The sequence below is a fragment of the Primulina eburnea genome, unplaced genomic scaffold (assembly GCF_022965805.1).
Source record: "Primulina eburnea isolate SZY01 unplaced genomic scaffold, ASM2296580v1 ctg502_ERROPOS157194, whole genome shotgun sequence".
Lineage (NCBI taxonomy): Eukaryota > Viridiplantae > Streptophyta > Magnoliopsida > Lamiales > Gesneriaceae > Primulina > Primulina eburnea.
Window position 1 is genome coordinate 134,112 of NW_027331305.1, and position 23,083 is coordinate 157,194.

General features: G+C 33.8%; 1 protein-coding gene across 1 annotated transcript in view; it reads right to left on the reverse strand.

Annotated features, from left to right (window-relative positions):
• The window catches only part of LOC140821270 (uncharacterized), a 56,964-nt gene extending 36,394 nt beyond the window's left edge, over positions 1 to 20,570 (reverse strand). Inside the window, exons 1-2 of the mRNA XM_073181705.1 lie at positions 20,506 to 20,570; positions 19,650 to 19,736 (exon numbers count right to left, since the gene is read on the reverse strand). Coding sequence (XP_073037806.1) covers positions 19,650 to 19,736; positions 20,506 to 20,555 — 137 coding nt within the window. The 5' untranslated portion in view covers positions 20,556 to 20,570. The remainder of the gene's footprint in view (positions 1 to 19,649; positions 19,737 to 20,505) is intronic.
• Positions 20,571 to 23,083: the final 2,513 nt, after the last annotated feature.

Genomic DNA, 23,083 nt, shown 5'->3' on the forward strand with positions numbered 1-23,083 from the left:
TAATGGGGCACCAGAATATTCTTAAGCGTAATAATTCCGATGCTCAATTCAGTAAAGTGATTTTATATCAGGATAACGTATAGAGAGTATGTGTGTTTATTGAAAATGTCTGAATTTTCTGTTCACTGATACTATCAAGTCTGACAACTCATACTACTTCAGCCTAGTCACATCACCCTCACGTGCAATGAAAGACCTCCCAATGATGATTAAGACAGGGCGCCCCATACCTGTGAGCTCTTACTACCCGGCTGATCTATACGCTGATGGGCTTTGCTCAACCTTCCCGGCTTCTTGACTATCCAGAACCCAAACTAAAGATGACCCTGGTATCTCTTTGATACCCCGGATATCTCTGGGGGTAACACCACAACCTTAATTTAGCATGTAAATTGTAGTTTGCTAATGTTGAAATTAACCTTTTGATGTTCTGCACTAAATGATTAGTTCCGTTTCCTAAACTGGGAAGATATTTTTGTAGGAAAAATCTATTTCATTGATAAGATTGTGGACTAGATTTGAAACAGAAGAACAAATTTCAAATTCATTGATCTTGTTTAATGCTAAAATCTGTTTGATTTTATTTTATTTCATTCGATGTCTTCTGATTATAGTTCTAACTTGTAAGTGTTTGTGATAAGTACATGTGAGATTTCGAGGACGAAATCTTTTAAGTGGGAAGAGAAATGTAAGGTCCACGTACCGTATTATTGAGAATCATGTGTAAACTCATAATAATCATATGATAACCACGATTCTCATAGTCGAGCTAAATCTAAGAGTAATGAATGATACTGTATTCAATATCAAATTAATTTCATGCGACGTTTTTCTCTTTTACATTCAATAGAACCCATTATTCTGGACGAGATTTGTAAAAATATAACCAAGCCACTTAAAGAATTAGAGAAATTTCCGAATGCAGTCCAATAGTTTGACTTGGGAATTGAAAGGGAAAGATAATATAAACTCTTACCATTTCAAACAATATGATATATGAGTTCCCATTAGTTTCAGAAAGTGTAAATAAAGCAATCTGATAGAAATGCCATCAATCAATCAAGAACCTAAAAAGCGGAACACATTGGAAAATCTTATTTTTAACGAATTCTTTTGTAATTTCATAATTTTTCAGTTTTGAAAACTCGATTGAATTCCGAAAATATTTCACGAAATTTGTAGAAAATGGAAGAAATTAACATGGAATTCAGAAAGTACCTCAACTGCCTGCACACATCCAACTCTGGCTCCTCCGTTATCTAGCAAAATCTTCCCGGTGTCCCATTTATGTAGTGATGGGAAAAAACAATGAAATTTGTGAATATGCGTATTTGCAAACTTATATTTTTGGGAAGTTTGACTATTAATTGTATTTTTGTTTACATATATTATGGGAAAAAAACTTGTAGATATTCATTAATCATTAAATTTCTAGAATCTAATTTTTTTTTTTTGTAAAAGTATTAACTTTTAAACATCAATTTTTGTCTAAATTATAGAAAAAAAAATGTTAAAGCTAAACATTTTAAAATGAAGTAAAAAATTTATTTGTAAGGATTTAAAATAATAAAGAAACCCAGGTGAGTATAATGTAAAACATATCAAATTTTCTCATAAATACTTCAAGAATACAATAATTTTTTTAAAAAAAACGAAGGCTTAAAAACAAAAAAACAAGAGATGAGGAAGCATAGATTGAATAAAGACGATGCCCCGCTAAAAGTTCTAGTTCAAGGATTTCTAAACTCGGTATCATCAAGTTTCCGAATCTGGTTGATCAAATTCTTAGGATATTATCAAAAGGAAAACACCAAAAGCATAAGCAAATCTACAACAAATGTAATGCCTACCCATTTACTTATAGCATATATCTCAAATCATCGCAATTAGTATAATCAACCAGGCCATAAGTTCTGTAAAAAAGTTCAGGAGTTGCTCTGATTCAGACAACAAATATGCAAAAATTGACCGTCATTCATGACCAAAATGTCAATTTTTGTTCATTAAATTTCAAAATCATATATCTGAGAAGGAAAAAAATTATTGATAAAAAATAAATGTACGATAAAAAAACAAATATAAAAAGCTGAAAACTGGACCGTTAGCGACGTAAGTCGAACAAATTATTCAATACTAATTATGTTTCAAATATTTTCTGAAAAAGAATGAGAAAAATTATCTATCATCAAAGTTTTGTTGCGAAGATCAATAGAAAGGTAAAAATAAACAAGCGGATCATTTTAAAATAAAATAATTTTTTTGAAAAAAACTATTCGTAAAAAATTATAAATTTAATAATATATGAAAATTTTACATGACAAGGCTTTAAAAATTAAGGTTATAAAGACTGAATAATTCAGATGCATACCAGGCTAAAGATTCCATTATGTATATGTAAATATAAATGACTATCCACAATCAGCCGACAACCATTAGAAACCAAAACAACCAAAAGTTCACGTATCGATTAAGAGGCTGTGCTTAAAGTTCTCAAGTCGTAACTAAAAGAAAATTCAAGAATATGGAATCGATAGATTAAAACTGACCGGGAAAATAGAAAACTAAGTTTTCGATCTGCGATGGACAGAGTTAACTTGACTGTACCTAGTCTAAAATAAGGTTCAACCTACATTGGAACTCGTAACATTTTGTTTTTACAAATTAACTCATTCTTGTCAGGTTACCACAAGGAATAAGAATGATCTAAGAATATTTACAGCCAATTAAGACTACCCTTGTATCCCTTAACCAAAAGTTAATGGTGAAACCAAGCACACGCTCAAATAAACAATTACAGCTCATGGTTTTTAGCATTATCGAATTTACAAAGACATCGGAGAAATTTCAATTCACCATATTCTCTAACAGCAAGTAGTGAAGTTCATTTATTTTGTCATATGTTACACTTTAAAATCCAAGCAAGTTTGCAAACATGCGAGAAGTGAAAGGTGAAAATTTTAAATTTTAAGGTCAGTCAAAAAACATTTGAAGTAAAAAAACAAAATACCTAGGAAAGCATAGATTGAATAATTGCTTTACCCAGATATAAGTTCTAGTCCAAGAATTTCTAAACTTGGTATCATCAAGTTTCCAATCTGATTGATCAAATACTTCGGGTATTATCAAAAGGAAAACACCAAAAGCATAAGTAAATCTACATCGAATGAATACCATTTACTTATAGCATATGACTCAAGTCCTCACAATTAGTATGATATCTAGGCCACAAGTTCTTGTTTTAATAGAAGGTTTCAGTGCGGAAAAAGTTCAGGAGTTGCTCCTATTCAGACAACAAATGTGCAAAAGTTGACATTGTCATTCATGACCAAAATGTCAATTTTTTGTTCATTAAACTTCAAAATCATATATTTGAGAAGGAATTAATGATAAAAACAAATGTACGGGACTTAATGATATATAAAAAACGAACATGAGCAAAAAACTATATGTAAAATTAAAAGAAGAAAATGTAAAACCTTCAGAGTCGAGATAAAGTTCAGCAGAACAGACATTCCCTGCTTTTCTTTCTCATATGATACTGGAATGTTACACAAGTTAATAACACAATAACTAAAAAGATAGGTGACAATCAACTGACCTTCAAATCTTGCCAAGAGGACGAAGAAGAAACACTACGACAAATGTCTACCATTTACTTATAGCATATTTCGAGTCCATATAATTAGTATAATCAACTAGGCCATAAGTTCTTGTTTGAATAGAAAGTTTCGGTGCCGAAAAAAAGTTCAGAAGTTGCTACTGATTCAGACAACAAATTTGCAAACATTGAACTTCATCCATGACCAAAAGGTCAAATTTTTGTTCCTCAAACCTCCATATTAAAGATCGAATAAGGAAAAAATTAATGCTAAAAAAAAAGTGTATGACTTGTAATGATCCATAAAAAACACAAAAGTAAAGAGCTATACATCAAATTACAAAGCTGAGAATGCAAAACTTCACATCGTGATAAACTTCAGTTAAACAGACATCCCTAGTTTTATTCATATGATCCTGAAATGTTAGACAAGTAAATAACACATGAGCTACAGAGACCAAAACTTACAGCTTACAAAGCTAGGTGATAATCAACTGACCTCAAATTCCTCCCCCATTGCACCCACGATAACCACCACGACGATACTTGAAGACGTTACACCAAAAGCATAAGTAAATCTACATCAAATGAATACCATTTACATATAGCATATGACTCAAGTCCTCACAATTAGTATGATAACCAGGCCACAAGTTCTTGTTTTAATAGAAGGTTTCAGTGTGGAAAAAGTTCAGGAGTTGCTCCTATTCAGACAACAACTGTGCAAAAGTTGACACTGTCATTCATGACCAAAATGTCAATTTTTTGTTCATTAAACTTCAAAAATCATATATTTGAGAAGAAAAAAATTAATGATAATAACAAATGTACGGGACGTAATGATTTATAAAAAAACGAACATGAGCAAACAACTATATATAAAATTAAAAGAAGAAAATGTAACACCTTCAGAGTCAAGATAAAATTCAGTAGAACAGACCTGTTGTGGGGATCCGGGCTCTAACTCAATTCTTTTTGGGATTAATTGGATCTTCATTAGAAATGTGGGTCAAAATTTTGCTTTTTAACATTAATTCAAATGTATACAAACATCCAAAATATATTATACGACATGTTTCCATTGCACTTTATTCAAAAGATCATACACTTGTTCAACTACAAAGATGTCACTAGTGTTTAGAAAATCAGTACAAGTCTAGTAAGAAACAACTAGTAATCTTCTACGTCCGAAATCACCACGCTATCTTGATTTCTCATCTTTGTCGTGACCCTGATCTTGCCCCACCTGTTGTTATGCACACATACAGACACAACAACAGCCGGAAACTCCGGTGAGAACAAATCCCAGTATAAAACATGGTAAACATGCATATACACAATATAATCATGAAGCATACTATCATGAATAAGAATTAATAATCACATGTCCCATAGTCTATGAAACATGATCAACATAAGCATGCAATCTAAATCAACTCATATCTTGACTCAACTCTTGTCTAACTCTAGGGATCCCGGTGTGAATAAGACGTCACAGTCTGCCACCTACCCTCCCAATCGGGGTGACGGTACGTCTTATTCCTAGACTTCGGTTATGTCTGTATCGAATGTCTACAATCGGAGTCAATCTGCTCCTATGCGTCGATACCACCGAACATCTAGAAATTAGGCAATTCTGCCAATGACTCTCCTATCTTAATGCTTAAATATAAATCAATAGACAAAACATAAACATATAACCTAGTATGTGATTTTGGGAAACTAAAATCAAGTCTAATTCGAGTTGTATCTTCCCGAATCAACATGAATTATACCTTTCGTCGTCGTAGTCTTTGACTAGATAGAAATCTCAATGTCGAAGCTATCAAAACAAATCTGAAATGATAGATACAAGATGTTTTATATCAAGTTCTAACTCCAATCAACACATATGTGAATCAATAATACATCTCGATACAATTCAACGGCATAACGGCGTAGTTTCTCGATACCAGTCATATCAACACAACATAATCAATATCCACAACACAAGCCTTATTAAAACCTAATATCAATTCTGAAATCTGTATATCTCAACTCAATATATGCTGAGAATCATAATAATAGCATGCGGTGTTCATTCTTCGATCCGGTTGCATTTCCACAATCACTATAATCATAAGAACACACAAAATCTCTCAAATCTGATTTTCCCCAACCTTTCAACTTTAAAACATGCAGGAAAGTAACAATACTTACATCCTCTTGTAGCCTTTGATGCAAGGAGCAAGAATCTAGATTCAAAATAAAAATCGGATGGCTAAATCTTGAGTAATCTCACTAAAAAGTCATGAAGAGCTTGAGGACATTCCATGGAGGCTCTCGGTTTTTGTTGCTGAAATGGCTGAAGAAATGAAAGCCAACACCTCAAATATGCATGGCAAAGGACAAGTGTTATTATTTTTCAAGTAACATGTAAGACCGCGGGTGCGGTCACTTCCGCACCGCGGGTGCGGTGTGGGTTCGTACACAATTCTCCAACCTACTGCCCATCAACCGCAGGTGCACTCTTTCTTGGACCGCGGGTGCGGTGTCCCTTCGGCATCACCTTCATAAATTCAGAAGTAAACAACCACAGGTGCGGTTCTGTCTGAGGCGCAGGTGCGGTCTTCATTTCATACAACACTTCATAATTTCATTTTATCAACCTACAATCTCGGGCATTACATTTCTCCCCCGAGTTCGTCCTCGAACTCGCAAGCAATCGGTACAAAGTATATAACAAAAGTAATATAATCAAAACTGAATAAATACTCACATCATGAGAATAGCTCTGGATATCTCTGTCTAATCTCTGATTCTGTCTCCCAAGTCGCTTCTTCAATACCATGACGATTCCATTGAACTTTCACTAGTGGAATAGTCTTTGTTCTGAGCTGCTTTTCCTTTCGATCTAGAATCTGCATTGGTTGCTCAAAATAACTGGGTATCGTCAAGCTCGGCCTCGTCAGGCTGAATGACATGAGACGCATCAGGCATGTATCTACGCAGCATCGATACATGAAAAACGTCATGTATCCCATATAAAGAAGGAGAAAGAGCAAGTCGATATGCTCGATCGCCAATCTTCTCAAGAATCTCGTACGGACCAATGTATCTCGGAGACAACTTCCCACGTTTGCCAAATCTGACGACGCCTCTGAAAGGAGAAATCTTCAAAAATACTCGGTCTCCCTGCTCAAATACTAACGGTCTACGCCTGATGTTCGCATACTTAGCCTGTCTATCTTGCGCTATCTTCATTCTCTTCTGAACGATCTTTACTTTTTCGGTCATTTCACGTATCATATCAGGTCCAAGTTCTGGTACCTCTGAGATGTCATCCCAGTACAATGGAGATCTACACTTCTTGCCGTATAAAACCTCAAACGGAGCCATCTCAATGCTCGTCTGATAGCTGTTGTTGTACGAGAATTCACAAAGTGGTAGTGAATCCTGCCAACTAGTGCCAAAATCTAGCACTACAGCTCTCAACATATCCTCTAGAGTCTGGATAGTTCGCTCTGACTGTCCGTCTGTCTGGGGATGGTATGCAGTACTCAGGTGCAATGTCGTACCTAAAGCCTGCTGCAAACTGTGCCAGAAATGTGAAGTGAATTGGGGATCACGATCTGATACGATAGACTTCGGCACACCATGCAATCTGACTACCTCTCTGACATATACATCTGTCATCTGATCATGTCGGTACGTCATTCTATACGGAATAAAACAGGCTGATTTGGTCAATCAGTCAATAATGACCCAAATCGCATCACAGCCCCCGGAGGATCGTGGTAACTTTGTAACGAAATCAATGGAAATGTGGTCCCATTTCCATTCAGGAATAGATAGACTCTGAAGTAAACCTCCGGGCTTCTTTCTCTCGGCCTTCACCTGTTGGCAATTCAAGCACTTAGATACAAACTCTGCAATATCTGACTTCATCTGTTTCCACCAGAACTGTGTCTTCAAGTCATTATACATCTTTCTGCCACCAGGATGAATACTGAACCGACTACAGTGTGCTTCTGACAATATCTGTTGTTTCAAAGCAGAAACCTCTGGCATTACAATACGGTTATTCACGTACAAAACATGATCATGTACCTGATATTCTGACAAATGCCCTGATCTGACCATCTTAACTGACTTCTGAATATTCTGATCAGTCCTTTGTGCTTTTTTGATTCTCAAAATCAAATCTGGCTCGACTCGAATCGTAGTAAGTCTCAATGGTCTGCTATCTGTGTCAAATGCTTAACCAGACAAACATCAATCTTCAACTAAATTCGAAACACCTATCTTTGATAAGGATAGAGAACATACCTTTCGACTCAAGGCATCCGCTGCCGCATTTGACTTCCCTGGATAGTACTTTATCTCGCAATCGAAATCCTTCAATAAGTCAAGCCATCTACGCTGTCTCATGTTCAACTCTGACTGAGAAAACAAATATTTCAGGCTTTTGTGATCAGAGTAGATCTCAAATTTCTCGCCATAGAGATAGTGATGCCAGATCTTTAGTGCAAATACGATAGCCGCCAATTCAAGATCATGAATTGGGTATCGAATCTCGTGTGGCTTCAACTGTCTCGAGGCATACGCAATCACATGCCCTCGCTGCATAAGAACACATCGTAACCCTCTGTGAGATGCATCACAATATACAACGAAATCACCCGTACCTGAAGGTATCATCAATACTAGAGCACTGGTCAGCCATTTCTTCAACTCCAAGAAGCTAGACTCACAGGCTTCAGACCACACAAATGGCGCATTCTTCTGTGTCAACCGTGTAATCGGCTTCGCAATACTGGAGAAATCTCGAATAAATCGTCGGTAATAACCTGCTAGACCCATTAAACTGCGTATCTCTGGCATAGAAGTCGGTCTAGGCCAACTGATCACAGCTTCCACTTTACTCGGATCCACGGAGATACCGTCTCCAGATATGATATGTCCCAAAAACATAACCTGTCTCAGCCAGAACTCACATTTCGACAACTTCGCATATAATCTCTCATTTCTCAGCGTCTGCAACACAATTCTTAAATGCTCGGCATGATCAGTCTCATTTCTCGAGTACACCAAAATATCATCAATAAAAACAATAACAAATTCATCCAAATACCTCTGAAAAACACGGTTCATCAATCCCATAAACATTGCTGGCACATTCGTTAAACCAAAAGGCATGACAATAAATTCGTAATGTCCATACCTGGTTCGGAATGCTGTCTTCGGTATATCAACATCTCGGACTCTCAGCTGGTGATATCCGGATCTCAAATCAATCTTAGAATAGACAGAGGATCCCTGCAACTGATCAAATAAGTCGTCGATCCGAGGCAATGGATATTTGTTCTTTATCGTTGCCTTATTCAGTAGTCGATAATTACACAATCGCATCGAACCGTCTTTCTTTCGTACAAATAGCACTGGTGCGCCCCAAGGAGATACACTCAGTCTGATGTAACCCTTGGCCAATAGATCTTCTAGCTGTGCTTTCAGTTCTTTCAGTTCAATAGGTGCCATCCTATACGGAGCTCGAGATATAGGAGCTGTACCGGGTATTAGATCAATACTGAAATCTACCTCTCGAGCTGGAGGTAACCCTGAAATCTCATCGGGGAATACATCAGCAAACTCACGTACCACTGGCAGATCTACCAATGACGGACTCGATTTCAGTAGATCTACTGAATATACAAGGAACCCTCTGCTCCTTTCTGTAACAATCTACTCATCGTCAAAGCAGATCCTTATAAGATGGCATTACACATCCCTATCTCTATTCATACGATCCTGAAATGTTACACAAGTAAATAACACAGGAGCTACAAAGACCATAACTTACAGCTTACAAAGCAAGGGTGATAATCAACTGACCTTCAAATTCCTCCCCCATTGCACACACGATAACCACCACAACGATTACTTGAAGATGGTACACAAAAAGCATAAGTAAATCTAAATCAAATGAATACCATTTACTTCTAGCATATGACTCAAGTCCTCACAATTAGCATGATAAACAGGCCAAAAGTTTTTGTTTTAATAGAAGGTTTCAGTGTGGAAAAAGTTCAGGAGTTGCTTCAATTCAAACAACAAATGTGCAAAAGTTGACTGTCATTCATGACCAAAATGTCAATTTTTTGTTAATTAAACTTCAGAATCATATATTTGAGAAGGAAAAAATTAATGATAAAAACAAATGTACGGGACTTGATGATATATAAAAAACGAACATGAGCAAACAACTATATATAAAATTAAAAGAAGAAAATGTAACACCTTCAGAGTCGAGATAAAATTCAGCAGGACAGACATTACCTGCTTTTCTTTATCATATGATCCAGAAATGTTACACAAGTAAATAACACAATAACTAAAAAGATAGGTGATAATCAACTGACCTTCAAATCTTGCCAAGAGGACGAAGAAAAAACACTACAACAAATGTCTACCATTTACTTACAGCATATTTCAAGTCCATATAATTAGTATAATCAACTAGGCGATAAGTTCCTGTTAGAATAGAAAGTTTCAGTGCCGAAAAGAGGTCAGAAGTTGCTACTGATTGAAACAAAAAGTTTGCAAACATTGAACTTCATCCATGACAAAAAATTCAATTTTTTGTTCCTCAAACCTCCATATCAAAGATCGAAGAAGGAAAAAAATAATGCTGAAAAGGAAGTGCATAACTTGTAATGATCAATAAAAAATACAAAAACAAAGAGCCATACATCAAATTACAAAGCTGAAAATGCAAAACTTCGCCATCATGATAAACTTCAGCAAAAACAGACATCCCTAGCTTTATTCATATGATCCTGAAATGTTACACAAGTAAATAACACAGGAGCTACAAAAAACAAAACTTACAGCTTACAAAGCCAAGTGATAATCAACTGACCTTCAAATTCCTCCCCCATTGCACCCACGATAACCACCACGACGATTACTTGAAGACAGTACACCAAAAGCATAAGTTAATCTACATCAAATGAATACCATTTACTTATAGCATATGACTCAAGTCCTCACAATTAGTATGATAACCAGGCCACAAGTTCTTGTTTTAATAGAAGGTTTCCGTGTGGAAAAAGTTCAGGAATTGCTCCTATTCAGACAACAACTGTGCAAAAGTTGACACTGTCATTCATGACCAAAATGTCAATTTTTTGTTCATTAAACTTCAAAATCATATATTTTAGAAGAAAAAAATTAATGATAATAACAAATGTACGGGACATAATGATTTATAAAAAACGAACATGAGCAAACAACTATATATAAAATCAAAAGAAGAAAATGTAACACCTTCAGAGTCGAGATAAAATTCAGCAGAACAGACATCCCTAGCTCTATTCATATGATCCTGAAATGTTACACAAGTAAAAAACACAGGAGCTACAAAGACCATAACTTACAGCTTACAAAGCCAGATCAGTGATAATCAACTGATCTTCAAATTCCTACCCCATTGCACACACGATAACCAATACGACGATTACTTGAAGACGGTACACCAAAAGCACAAGTAAATATACTTCAAATGAATAACATTTACTTATAGCATATGACCCAAGTACTCACAATTAGTATGATATTCAGGCCACAACTTCTTGTTTTAATAGAAGGTTTCAGTGTGGAGAAAGTTCGGGAGTTGCTCCTATTCAGACCACAAATGTGCAAAACTTGACACCGTCTGTCATTCATGACCAAAATGTCAATTTTTTGTTAATTAAACTTCAAAATCATATATTTGAGAAGGAAAAAATTAATGATAAAAACAAATGTACGGGACTTAATGTTATATAAAAAACGAACATGAGCAAACAACTATATTGAAAATTAAAAGAAGTAAATGCGACACCTTCAGAGTCGAGATAAAATTAAGCAGAACAGACATTCTCGGCTTTTTTTCTCATATTATCCTGATATGTTACACAGTAAATAACACAATAACTAAAAAGATAGGTGATAATCAACTGACCTTCAAATCTTGCCAAAAGGACGAAGAAGAAACACTATAACAAATGTCTTCCATTTAGTTACAGCATATTTCAAGTCCATATAATTAGTATAATCAACTAGGCCATAAAGTTCCTGTTTGAATAGAAAGTTTCAGTGCTGAAAAAAAATTCAGAAATTGCTACTGATTCCGACAACAAATTTGCAAACATTGAACTTCATCCATGACCAAAAGGTCAATTTTTTGTTCCTCAAACCTCCTTATTAAAAATGTGCAAAAGTTGACTGTCATTCATGACCAGAATGTCAATTTTTTGTTAATTAAACTTTAAAATCATATATTTGAGAAGGAAAAAATTAATGAAAAAAACAAATGTACGAGACTTAATGATATATAAAAAACGAACATGAGCAAACAACTATATATAAAATTAAAAGAAGAAAATGTAACACCTTCAGAGTCGAGATAAAATTCAGCAGGACAGACATTACCTGCTTTTCTTTCTCATATGATCCTGAAATGTTATACAAAGTAAATAACACAATAACTAAAAAGATAGGTGATAATCAACTGACCTTCAAATCTTGCCAAGAGGACGAAGAAAAAACACTACAACAAATGTCTACCATTTACTTACAGCATATTTCAAGTCCATATAATTAGTATAATCAACTAGGCGATAAGTTCCTGTTAGAATAGAAAGTTTCGGTGCCGAAAAGAGGTCAGAAGTTGCTACTGATTGAAACACAAATTTTGCAAACATTGAACTTCATCCATGACCAAAACGTCAATTTTTTGTTCCTCAAACCTCCATATCAAAGATCGAAGAAGGAAAAAACTAATGCTAAAAAGGAAGTGCATAACTTGTAATGATCAATAAAAAACACAAAAACAAAGAGCCATACATCAAATTACAAACCTGAAAATGCAAAACATCGCCATCATGATAAACTTCAGCAAAAACAGACATCCCTAGCTTTATTCATATGATCCTGAAATGTTACACAAGTAAATAACACAGGAGCTACAAAAAAACAAAACTTACAGCTTACAAAGCCAAGTGATAATCAACTGACCTTCAAATTCTTCCCCTATTGCACCCACGATAACCACCACGACGATTACTTGAAGACAGTACACCAAAAGCATAAGTAAATCTACATCAAATGAATACCATTTACCACAATTAGTATGATAACCAGGCCACAAGTTCTTGTTTTAATGGAAGGTTTCAGTGTGGAAAAAGTTCAGGAGTTGCTCCTATTCAGACAACAACTGTACAAAATTTGACACTGTCATTCATGACCAAAATGTCAATTTTTTGTTCATTAAACTTCAAAATCATATATTTTAGAAGAAAAAAATTAATGATAATAACAAATGTACGGGACGTAATGATTTATAAAAAACGAACATGAGCAAACAACTATATATAAAATTAAAAGAAGAAAATGTAGCACCTTCAGAGTCGAGATAAAATTCAGCAGAACAGACATCCCTAGCTAAATTCATATGATCCTGAAATGTTACACAAGTAAATAACACAGGAACTACAAAGACCATAACTTACAGCTTACAAAGCCAGGTGATAATCAACTGATCTTCAAATTCCTACCCCATTGCACACACGATAACCACTACGACGATTACTTGAAGACGGTACACCAAAAGCACAAGTAAATATACATCAAATGAATAACATTTACTTATAGCATATGACTCAAAGTCCTCACAATTAGAATGACAATGAGACCACAAGTTCTTGTTTTAATAGAAGATTTCAGTGTGGAAAAAGTTCATGAGTTGCTCTTATTCAGACAACAAATGTGCAAAACTTGACACTGTCATTCATGACCAGAACAGACATTCCCAGCTTTTCTTTCTCATACGATCCTGAAATGTTACACAAGTAAACAACATAATAACTAAAAAGATAGGTGATAATCAACTGACCTTCAAATCTTGCCAAAATGACGAAGAAGAAACACTACAACAAATGTCTACCATTTAGTTACAGAATATTTCAAGTCCATATAATTAGTATAATCAACTAGGCCATAAAGTTCATGTTTGTATAGAAAGTTTCAGTGCCGAAAAAAAATTCAGAAGTTGCTAAACAAATTTGCAAACATTGAACTTCATCCATGACCAAAAGGTCAATTTTTTGTTCCTCAAACCTGCATATCAAAGATCGAAGAAGGAAAAAATTAATACTAAAAAGGAAGTGTATGGCTTATAATGATCAGTAAAAAACACATCAGATTACAAAGCTGAAAATGCAAAACTTCGCCATCATGTTAAACTTCAGCAAAAACAGACATCCCTGATCCTGAAATGTTACACAAGTAAATCACACAGGAGCTACACAGACCAAAACCTACCGCTTACAAATCCAGGTGATAATCAACTAACCTTCAAATTCCTCCAACATTGCGCCCACGATAACCACCATGACGATTACATGAAGACAGTACACCAAAAGCATAAGTAAATCTATATCAAATGAATACCATTTACTTATAGCATATGACTCAAGTCCTCACAATCAGTATGATAACCATGCAACAAGCTCTTGTTTTAATAGAAGGTTTCAGGGAGGAAAAAGTTAAAAAATTGCTCCAATTCAGACAACAACTGTGCAAAAGATGACACTGTCATTCATGACCAAAATGTCAATTTTTTGTTTATTAAACTTCAAAATCATATATTTGAGAAGAAAAAAATTAATGATAATAACAAATGTACGGGACGTAATGATTTATAAAAAATGAACATGAGCAAACAACTATATATAAAATTAAAAGAAGAATATGTAACACCTTCAAAGTCGAGATAAACTTCAGCAAAAACAGACATCCCTAGCTTTATTCACATGATCCTGAAATGTTACACAAGTAAATAACACAGGAGCTACAAAAAACAAAACTTACAGCTTACAAAGCCAAGTGATAATCAACTAACCTTCAAATTCCTCCCCCATTGCACCCACGATAACCACCACTACGATTACTTGAAGACGGTACACAAAAAGCACAAGTAAATCTACATCAAATGAATACCATTTACTTATAGCATATTACTCAAGTTCTCACAATTAGTATGATATCCAGTCCCCAAGTTCTTGTTTTAATAGAAGGTTTCAGTGTAGAAAAAGTTCAGGAGTTGCTCCTATTCAAACAACAAATGTGCAACACTTGACACTGTCATTCATGACCAAAATGTCATTTTTTTGTTTATTAAACTTCAAAATCATATATTTGAGAAGAAAAAAATTAATGATAATAACAAATGTACGGGACGTAATGATTTATAAAAAACGAACATGAGCAAACAACTATATATAAAATTAAAAGAAGAATATGTAACACCTTCGAAGTCGAGATAAACCTAAGCAAAAACAGACATCGCTAGCTTTATTCCCATGATCCTGAAATGTTACACAGGTAAAAAACACAGGATCTACAAAAACAAAACTTCCAGCTTACAAAGCCAAGTGATAATCAACTGACCTTCAAATTCCTCCCCCATGGCACCCACGATAACCACCATGACGATTACTTGAAGACGGTACACCAAAAGCACAAGCAAATCTACATCAAATGAATACCATTTACTTATAGCATAAGACTCAAGTTCTCACAATTAGTATGATAACCAGGCCACAAGTTCTTGTTTTAATAGAAGGTTTCAGTGTGGAAAAAGTTTAGGAGTTGCTTCTATTCAGACAACAAATGTGCAAAACTTGACAATCATTCATGACCAAAATGTCGATTTTTTGTTCATTAAACTTCAAAATCATATATTTGAGAAGGAAAAAATTAATGATAAAAAAATATGTACGGGACTTAATGATATATAAAAAACGAACATGTGCAAACAACTATATAGAAAATTAAAAGAAGTAAATGCGACACATTCAGAGTCGAGATAAAATCCAGCAGAACAGAAATTCCCAGCTTTTCTTTCTCATATGATCCTGAAATGTTACACAAGTAAATAACATAATAACTAAAAATATAGGTGATAATCAACTGACTTTCAAATCTTGCCAAAAGGACGAAGAAGAAACACTACAACAAATGTCTACCATTTAGTTACAGAATATTTCAAGTCCATATAATTAGTATAATCAACTTGGCCATAAAGTTCATGTTCAAATAGAAAGTTTCAGTGCCACAAAAAAGTTCAGAAGTTGCTACTCAGCCAGACAACAAATTTGCAAACATTGAACTTCATCCATGACCAAAAGGTCAATTTTTTGTTCCTCAAACCTCTATATCAAAGATCGAAGAAAGAAAAAATTAATGCTAAAAAGGAAGTGTATGGCTTCTAATGATCAGTAAAAAACACAAAAACAAAGAGCCATACATCAAATTACAAAGCTGAAAATGCAAAACTTCGCCATCATGATAAACTTCAGCAAAAACAGACATCCCTAGCTCTATTAATATGATCCTGAAATGTTACAAAAGTAAATAACACAGGAGCTACAAAGACCAAAACTTACAGCTTACAAATCCGGGTGATAATCAACTGACCTTCAAATTCCTTCCCCATTGCACCCCTGATAACCACCACGACGATTACTTGAAGACAATACACCAAAAGCATAAGTAAATCTATATCAAATGAATACCATTTACTTATAGCATATAACTCAAGTCCTCACAATTAGTATGATAACCATGCAACAAGCTCTTGTTTTAATAGAAGGTTTCAGTGAGGAAAAAGTTCAAGAATTGCTCCTATTCAGACAACAACTGTGCAAAAGATGATACTGTCATTCATTATCAAAATGTCAATTTTTTGTACATTAAACTTCAAAATCATATATTTGAGATGAAAAAAATTAATGATAATAACAAATGTACGGGACGTAAAGATTTATAAAAAACGAACATGAGCAAACAACTAATTATAAAATTAAAAGAAGAATATGTAACACCTTCAAAATCGAGATAAACTTCAGCAAAAACAGACATCCCTAGCTTTATTCACATGATCCTGAAATGTTACACAAGTAAATAACACAATAACTAAAAAGATAGGTGATAATCAACTGACCTTCAAATCTTGCAAAGAGGACGAAGAAGAAACACTACAACAAATGTCTACCATTTAAATACAGCATATTTCAAGTCCATATAATTAGTATAATAAACTAGGCATTCATGACCAAATGTCAATTTTTTGTGCAAAGAGGAAAAAGTTCAAGAATTGCTCCTATTCAGACAACAAATGTGCAAAAGTTGACACTGTCATTAATGACCAAAATGTCAATTTTTTGTTCATTAAACTTCAAAATCATATATTTGAGAAGAAAAAATTAAAGATAAAAACAAATGTACGGTACTTAATGATATATAAAAAAACAAACATGAGCAAACTATATATAAAATTAAACGAAGATAATGTAACACCTTCAAAGTCAAGATAAAATTCAGCAAAACAGACATTCCCTGCTTTTCTTTCTCATATGATCCTGAAATGTTACAAAAGTAAATAACACAATAACTAAAAAGATAGGTGATAATCAACTGACCCTCAAATCTTGCAAAGAGGACGAAGAAGAAACACTACAACAAATGTCTACCATTTAAATACAGCATATTTCAAGTCCATATAATTAGTATAATAAACTAGGGCATAAGTTCCTATTTCAATATAAAGTTTCAAGGCCGAAAAAAAGTTCAGAAGTTGCTACTGATTCAGACAACAAATTTGCAAACATTGAACTTCATCCATGACCAAATGCTCAATTTTTTGTTCCTCAAACCTCCATATAAAAGACAGAAGAAGGAAAATATTAATGCTAAAAGGAAGTGGGCTTGTTATTATCAATAAAAAACACAAAAACAAAGAGCCATACATCAAATTACAAAGCTGAAAATGCAAAACTTCACCATCGAGATAAACTTCAGCAAAACAGACAACCCTAGCTTTATTCATATGATCCTGAAATGTTACACAAGTAAATAACACAGGAGCTAGAAAGACAAAAACTTACAACTTACAAAGCCAGGTGATAATCAACTGACCTTCAAATTCCTACCCCATTGCACACACGATAACCACTACGACGATTACTTGAAGACGGTACACCAAAAGCATAAGTAAATATACATCAAATGACTAAAATTTACTTATAGCATATGACTCAACTACTCACAATTAGTATGATAACCAGGCCACGACTTCTTGTTTTAATAGAAGGTTTCAGTGTGGAGAAAGTTCAGGAGTTGCTCCTATTCAAACAACAAATGTGCAAAAGTTGACTGTCATTCAAGACCAAAATGTCAATTTTTTGTTCTTTCAACTTCAAAATCATATATTTGAGAAGAAAAATTTAATGATAAAAAGAAATGTACGGGACTTAATGACATATAAAAAACGAACATGAGCAAACAAATATATATAAAATTAAAAGAAGAAAATGTAAAACCTTCAGAATCGAGATAAAATTCAGCAGCAGAGACATTCCCTGCTTTTCTTTCTCATATGATCCTGAAATATTAGACAAGTAAATAACACAATAATTAAAAAGATAGGTGATAACCAACTGACCTTCAAATCTTGCAAACAGGACGAAGAAGAAACACTACAACAAATGTCTACAATTTAGTTACAGCATATTTCAAGTCCATATAATTAGTATAATCAACTAGGCCATACGTTCCTATTTCAATAGAAAGTTTCAAGGCCGAAAAAAAGTTCAGAAGTTGCTACTGATTCAGACAACAAATTTGCAAACATTGAACTTCATCCATGACCAAAAGGTCAATTTTTTGCTCCTCAAACCTCCATATCAAAGATCGAAGAAGGAAAAAAATTAATGCTAAAAAGGAAGTGTATGGCTTGTATGATCAATAAGAAACACAAAAGCAAAGAGCCATACATCAAATTACAAAGCTGAAAATGCAAAACTTCGCCATCGTGATAAACTTCAGCAAAAACAAAAATCCCTAATTTTATTCATATGATGCTGAATGTTACACAAGTGAATAACACAGGAGCTACAAAAAACAAAACTGACAGCTTACTAAGCCAAGTGAAAATCAACCGACCTTCAAATTCCTCCCCAATTGCACCCACGATAACCACCACGACGATTACTTGAAGACGATATACCAAAAAGAATAAGTAAATCTAAATCAAATGAATACCATTTACTTAGAGCATATGACTCAAGTCCTCACAATTAGTATGATAACCAAGCCACAAGTTTTTGTTTTAATAGAAGGTTTCAGTGTGGAAAAAGTTTAGGAGTTGCTCCTATTCAAACAACAAATGTGCAAAAGTTGACTGTCATTCATGACCAAAATGTCAATTTTTTGTTCCTTAAACTTCAAAATCATATATTTGAGAAAAAAAATTTAATGATAAAAATAAATTTACGGGACTTAATGATATATAAAAACGAAAATGAGCAAACAACTATATATAAAATTAAAAGAAAAAAATGTAACACCTTCAGAGTCGAGATAAAATTCAGCAGCAGAGATATTCCCTGCTTTTCTTTCTCATATGATCCTGAAATATTAGACAAGTAAATAACACAATAACTAAAAAGAGAGGGGATAATCAAGTGACCTTCAAATCTTGCCAAGAGGACGAAGAAGAAACAGTACAAAAAATGTCTACCATTTACTTACAGCATATTCAAGTCCATATAAATAGTATAATCAACTAGGCCATAAGTTCCTGTTTGAATAGAAAGTTTCAGTGGCGAAAAAAGCTCAGAAGTTGCTACAGATTCAGACAAAAAATTTGCAAAAATTGAACTTTACGCAGGACCAAAAGGTCAATTTTTTGTTCCTCATTCCTCCATATCAAAGATATAAAAAGGAAAAAATTAATGCTTAAAAGGAAGTGTATGGCTTGTAATGATCAATAAAAAACATAAAAGCAAGCTTGTAATGATCAATAAAAAACATAAAAGCAAAGAGCCATACATCAAATTACAAAGCTGAAAATGCAAAACTTCGCAATCGTGAAAAACTTTAGCAAAAACAGAAATCCCTAGCTTTATTCATATGATCCTGAAATGTTACACAAGTAAATAAAACAGGAGCTACAAAAACCAAAACTTACTTCTTACAAATACAGGTGATAATCAAACGACCTTCAAATTCCTCCCTCATTGCACCCACGATAACCACCACGACAATTACTTGAAGACTGTACACAAAAAGCATAAGTAAATCTACATCAAATGAATACCATTTACTTATAGCATATGACTCAAGTCCTCACTTGTTTTAATAGAAGGTTTCAGTGTGGAAAAAGTTCAGGAGTTGCACCTATTCAGACAACAAATGTGCAAAAGTTGACACTGTCATTCATGACCAAAATGTCAATTTTTTGTTCATTAAACTTCAAAATCATAGGATTGAGAAGGAAAAACTTAATTATAAAAACAAATGTACAGGACTTAATGATATATAAAAAACAAACATGGGCAACAAACAATTATATATAAATTAAAACGAAGAATATGTAACACTTTTAGAGTCGAGATAAAATTCAGCAAGACAGACATTCCCTGCTTTTCTTTCTCATATGATCCTGAAATGTTACACAAGTAAATAACACAATAACTATAAAAATAGGTGATAATCAACTGAACTTCAAATCTTGCCAAGAGGACGAAGAAAAAACACTACAACAAATGTCTACCATTTACATACAGCATATTTCGAGTCCAAATAATTAGTATAATTAAATAGGCCATAAGTTCATGTTTCAATAGAAAGTTTCAGTGCCGGAAAAAAGTTCAGAAGTTGCTATTGATTCAGACAAAAATTTGCAAACATCGAACTTCATCCATGACCAAAAGGTCAATTTTTTGTTCCTCAAACCTCCAGATCAGACATCCCGAGCTTTATTAATATGATCCTGAAATGTTACAAAAGTGAATAACACGGGAGCTACAAAGACCAAAACTTACAGCTTACAAATCCAGGTGATAATCAACTGACATTCAAATTCCTCCCCCATTGCACCCACGATTACCACCACGACGATTACTTGAAGACGGTACACCAAAAGCATAAGTAAATCTACATCAAATGAATACTATCTACTTATAGCATATGACTCAAGTCCACACAATTAGAATGATAACTAGGCCACAAGTTCTTGTTTTAATAGAAGGTTTTAGTGTGGAAAAAGTTCATGAGTTGCTCCTATTCAGACAACAAATGTGCAAAACTTGACACTGACATTCATGACCAAAATGTCAATTTTTTGTTCATTAAACTTCAAAATCATATATTTGAGAAGAAAAAATTAATGATAAAAACAAATGTACGGGACTTAATGATATATAAAAAACGAACATGAGCAAACAACTATATAGAAAATTAAAAGAAGTAATTGCGACACCTTCAGAGTCGAGATAAAATTCAGCGGAACAGACATTCCCAGCTTTTCTTTCTCATATGATCCTGAAATGTTACACAAGTAAATAACACAATAACTAAAAAGATAGGTGATAATCAACGTACCTTCAAATCTTGCCAAAAGGATGAAGAAGAAACACTAGAACAAATGTCTACCATTTAGTTACAGCATAATTCAAGTCCCTATAATTAGTATAATCAACTTGGCCATTAAGTTCATGTTTGAATAGAAAGTTTCAGAGCCGAAAAAAAGTTCAGAAGTTGCTACTGATTCACACAAGAAGTTTGCAAACATTGAACTTCCTCCATGACCAAAAGGTTAATTTTTTGTTCCTCGAGCCTCCATATCAAAGATCGAAGAAGGAAAAAATTAATGCTAAAAAGAAAGTGTATGGCTTATAATGATCAGTAAAAAACAAAAAAACAAAGAGCCATACATCAAATTACAAAGCTGAAAAGGCAAAACTTCACCATCGTGAAAAACTTCAGCAAAACATACATCCCTAGCTTTATTCATATGATCCTGAAATGTTACACAAGTAAATAACACAGGAGCTACAAAGACCAAAACTTACAGCTTACAAAGCCATGTGATAATCAACTGACCTTCAAATTCCTCCCCCATTGCACCCACGATAACCACCATGACGATACTTGAAGACGGTACACCAAAAGCATAAGTAAATCTATATCAAATGAATACCATTACTTGTAGCATATGACTCAAGTCATCACAATTAGTATGATAACCAGGCCACAAGTTCTTGTTTAAATAGAAGATTTCAGTGTGGAAAAAGTTCAGGAGTTGCTCCTATTCAGACAACAAATTTGAAAAGTTGACCGTCATTCATGACCAATATGTCATTTTTTTGTTCGTTAAACTTCAAATTCATAAATTTGAGAAGGAAAAAATTAATGACAAAAACAAATGTACATGACTTAATGATATATAAAAAACGAACATGAGCAACCAACTATAATAAAATTAAAAGAAGAAAATGCTAAAAAGATAGGTGATAATCAACTGACCTTGAAATCTTGCCAAGAGGACTAAGAAAAAACACTACAACAAATGTCTACCATTTGCTTCCAACAATTTTCAAGTCCATATAATTAGTATAATCAACTAGGCCATAAGTTCTTGTATGAATAAAAAGTTTCAGTGTCGAAAAAAAGTTCAGAAGTTGCAACTGATTCAGACAACAAATTTGCAAACATTGAACTTCATCCATGACCAAAAGGTCAATTTTTTGTTCCTCAAACCTACGTATCAAAGATCGAAGAAGGATAAAAATTAATGCTAAAAAGGAAGTGTATGGCTTGTAATGATCAATAAGAAACACAAAAGCAAAGAGCCATACATCAAATTACAAAGCTGAAAATGCAAAACTTCGCCATCGTGATAAACTTCACCAAAAACAAAAATTCCTAACTTTATTCGTATGATCCTGAAATGTTACACAAGTAAATAACACAGGAGCTACAAAAAACATAACTGACAGCTTACTAAGCCAAGTGAAAATCAACCGACCTTCAAATTCCTCCCCAATTGCACCCACGATAACCACGACGACGATTACTTGAAGACGGTACACCAAAAGCATAAGTAAATCTATATCAAATGAATACCATTACTTGTAGCATATGACTCAAGTCATCACAATTAGTATGATAACCTGGCCACAAGTTCTTGTTTAAATAGAAGATTTCAGTGTGGAAAAAGTTCAGGAGTTGCTCCTATTCAGACAACAAATTTGAAAAGTTGACCGTCATTCATGACCAATATGTCATTTTTTTGTTCGTTAAACTTCAAATTCATAAATTTGAGAAGGAAAAAATTAATGACAAAAACAAATGTACATGACTTAATGATATATAAAAAACGAACATGAGCAACCAACTATAATAAAATTAAAAGAAGAAAATGCTAAAAAGATAGGTGATAATCAACTGACCTTGAAATCTTGCCAAGAGGACTAAGAAAAAACACTACAACAAATGTCCACCATTTGCTTCCAACAATTTTCAAGTCCATATAATTAGTATAATCAACTAGGCCATAAGTTCTTGTATGAATAAAAAGTTTCAGTGTCGAAAAAAAGTTCAGAAGTTGCAACTGATTCA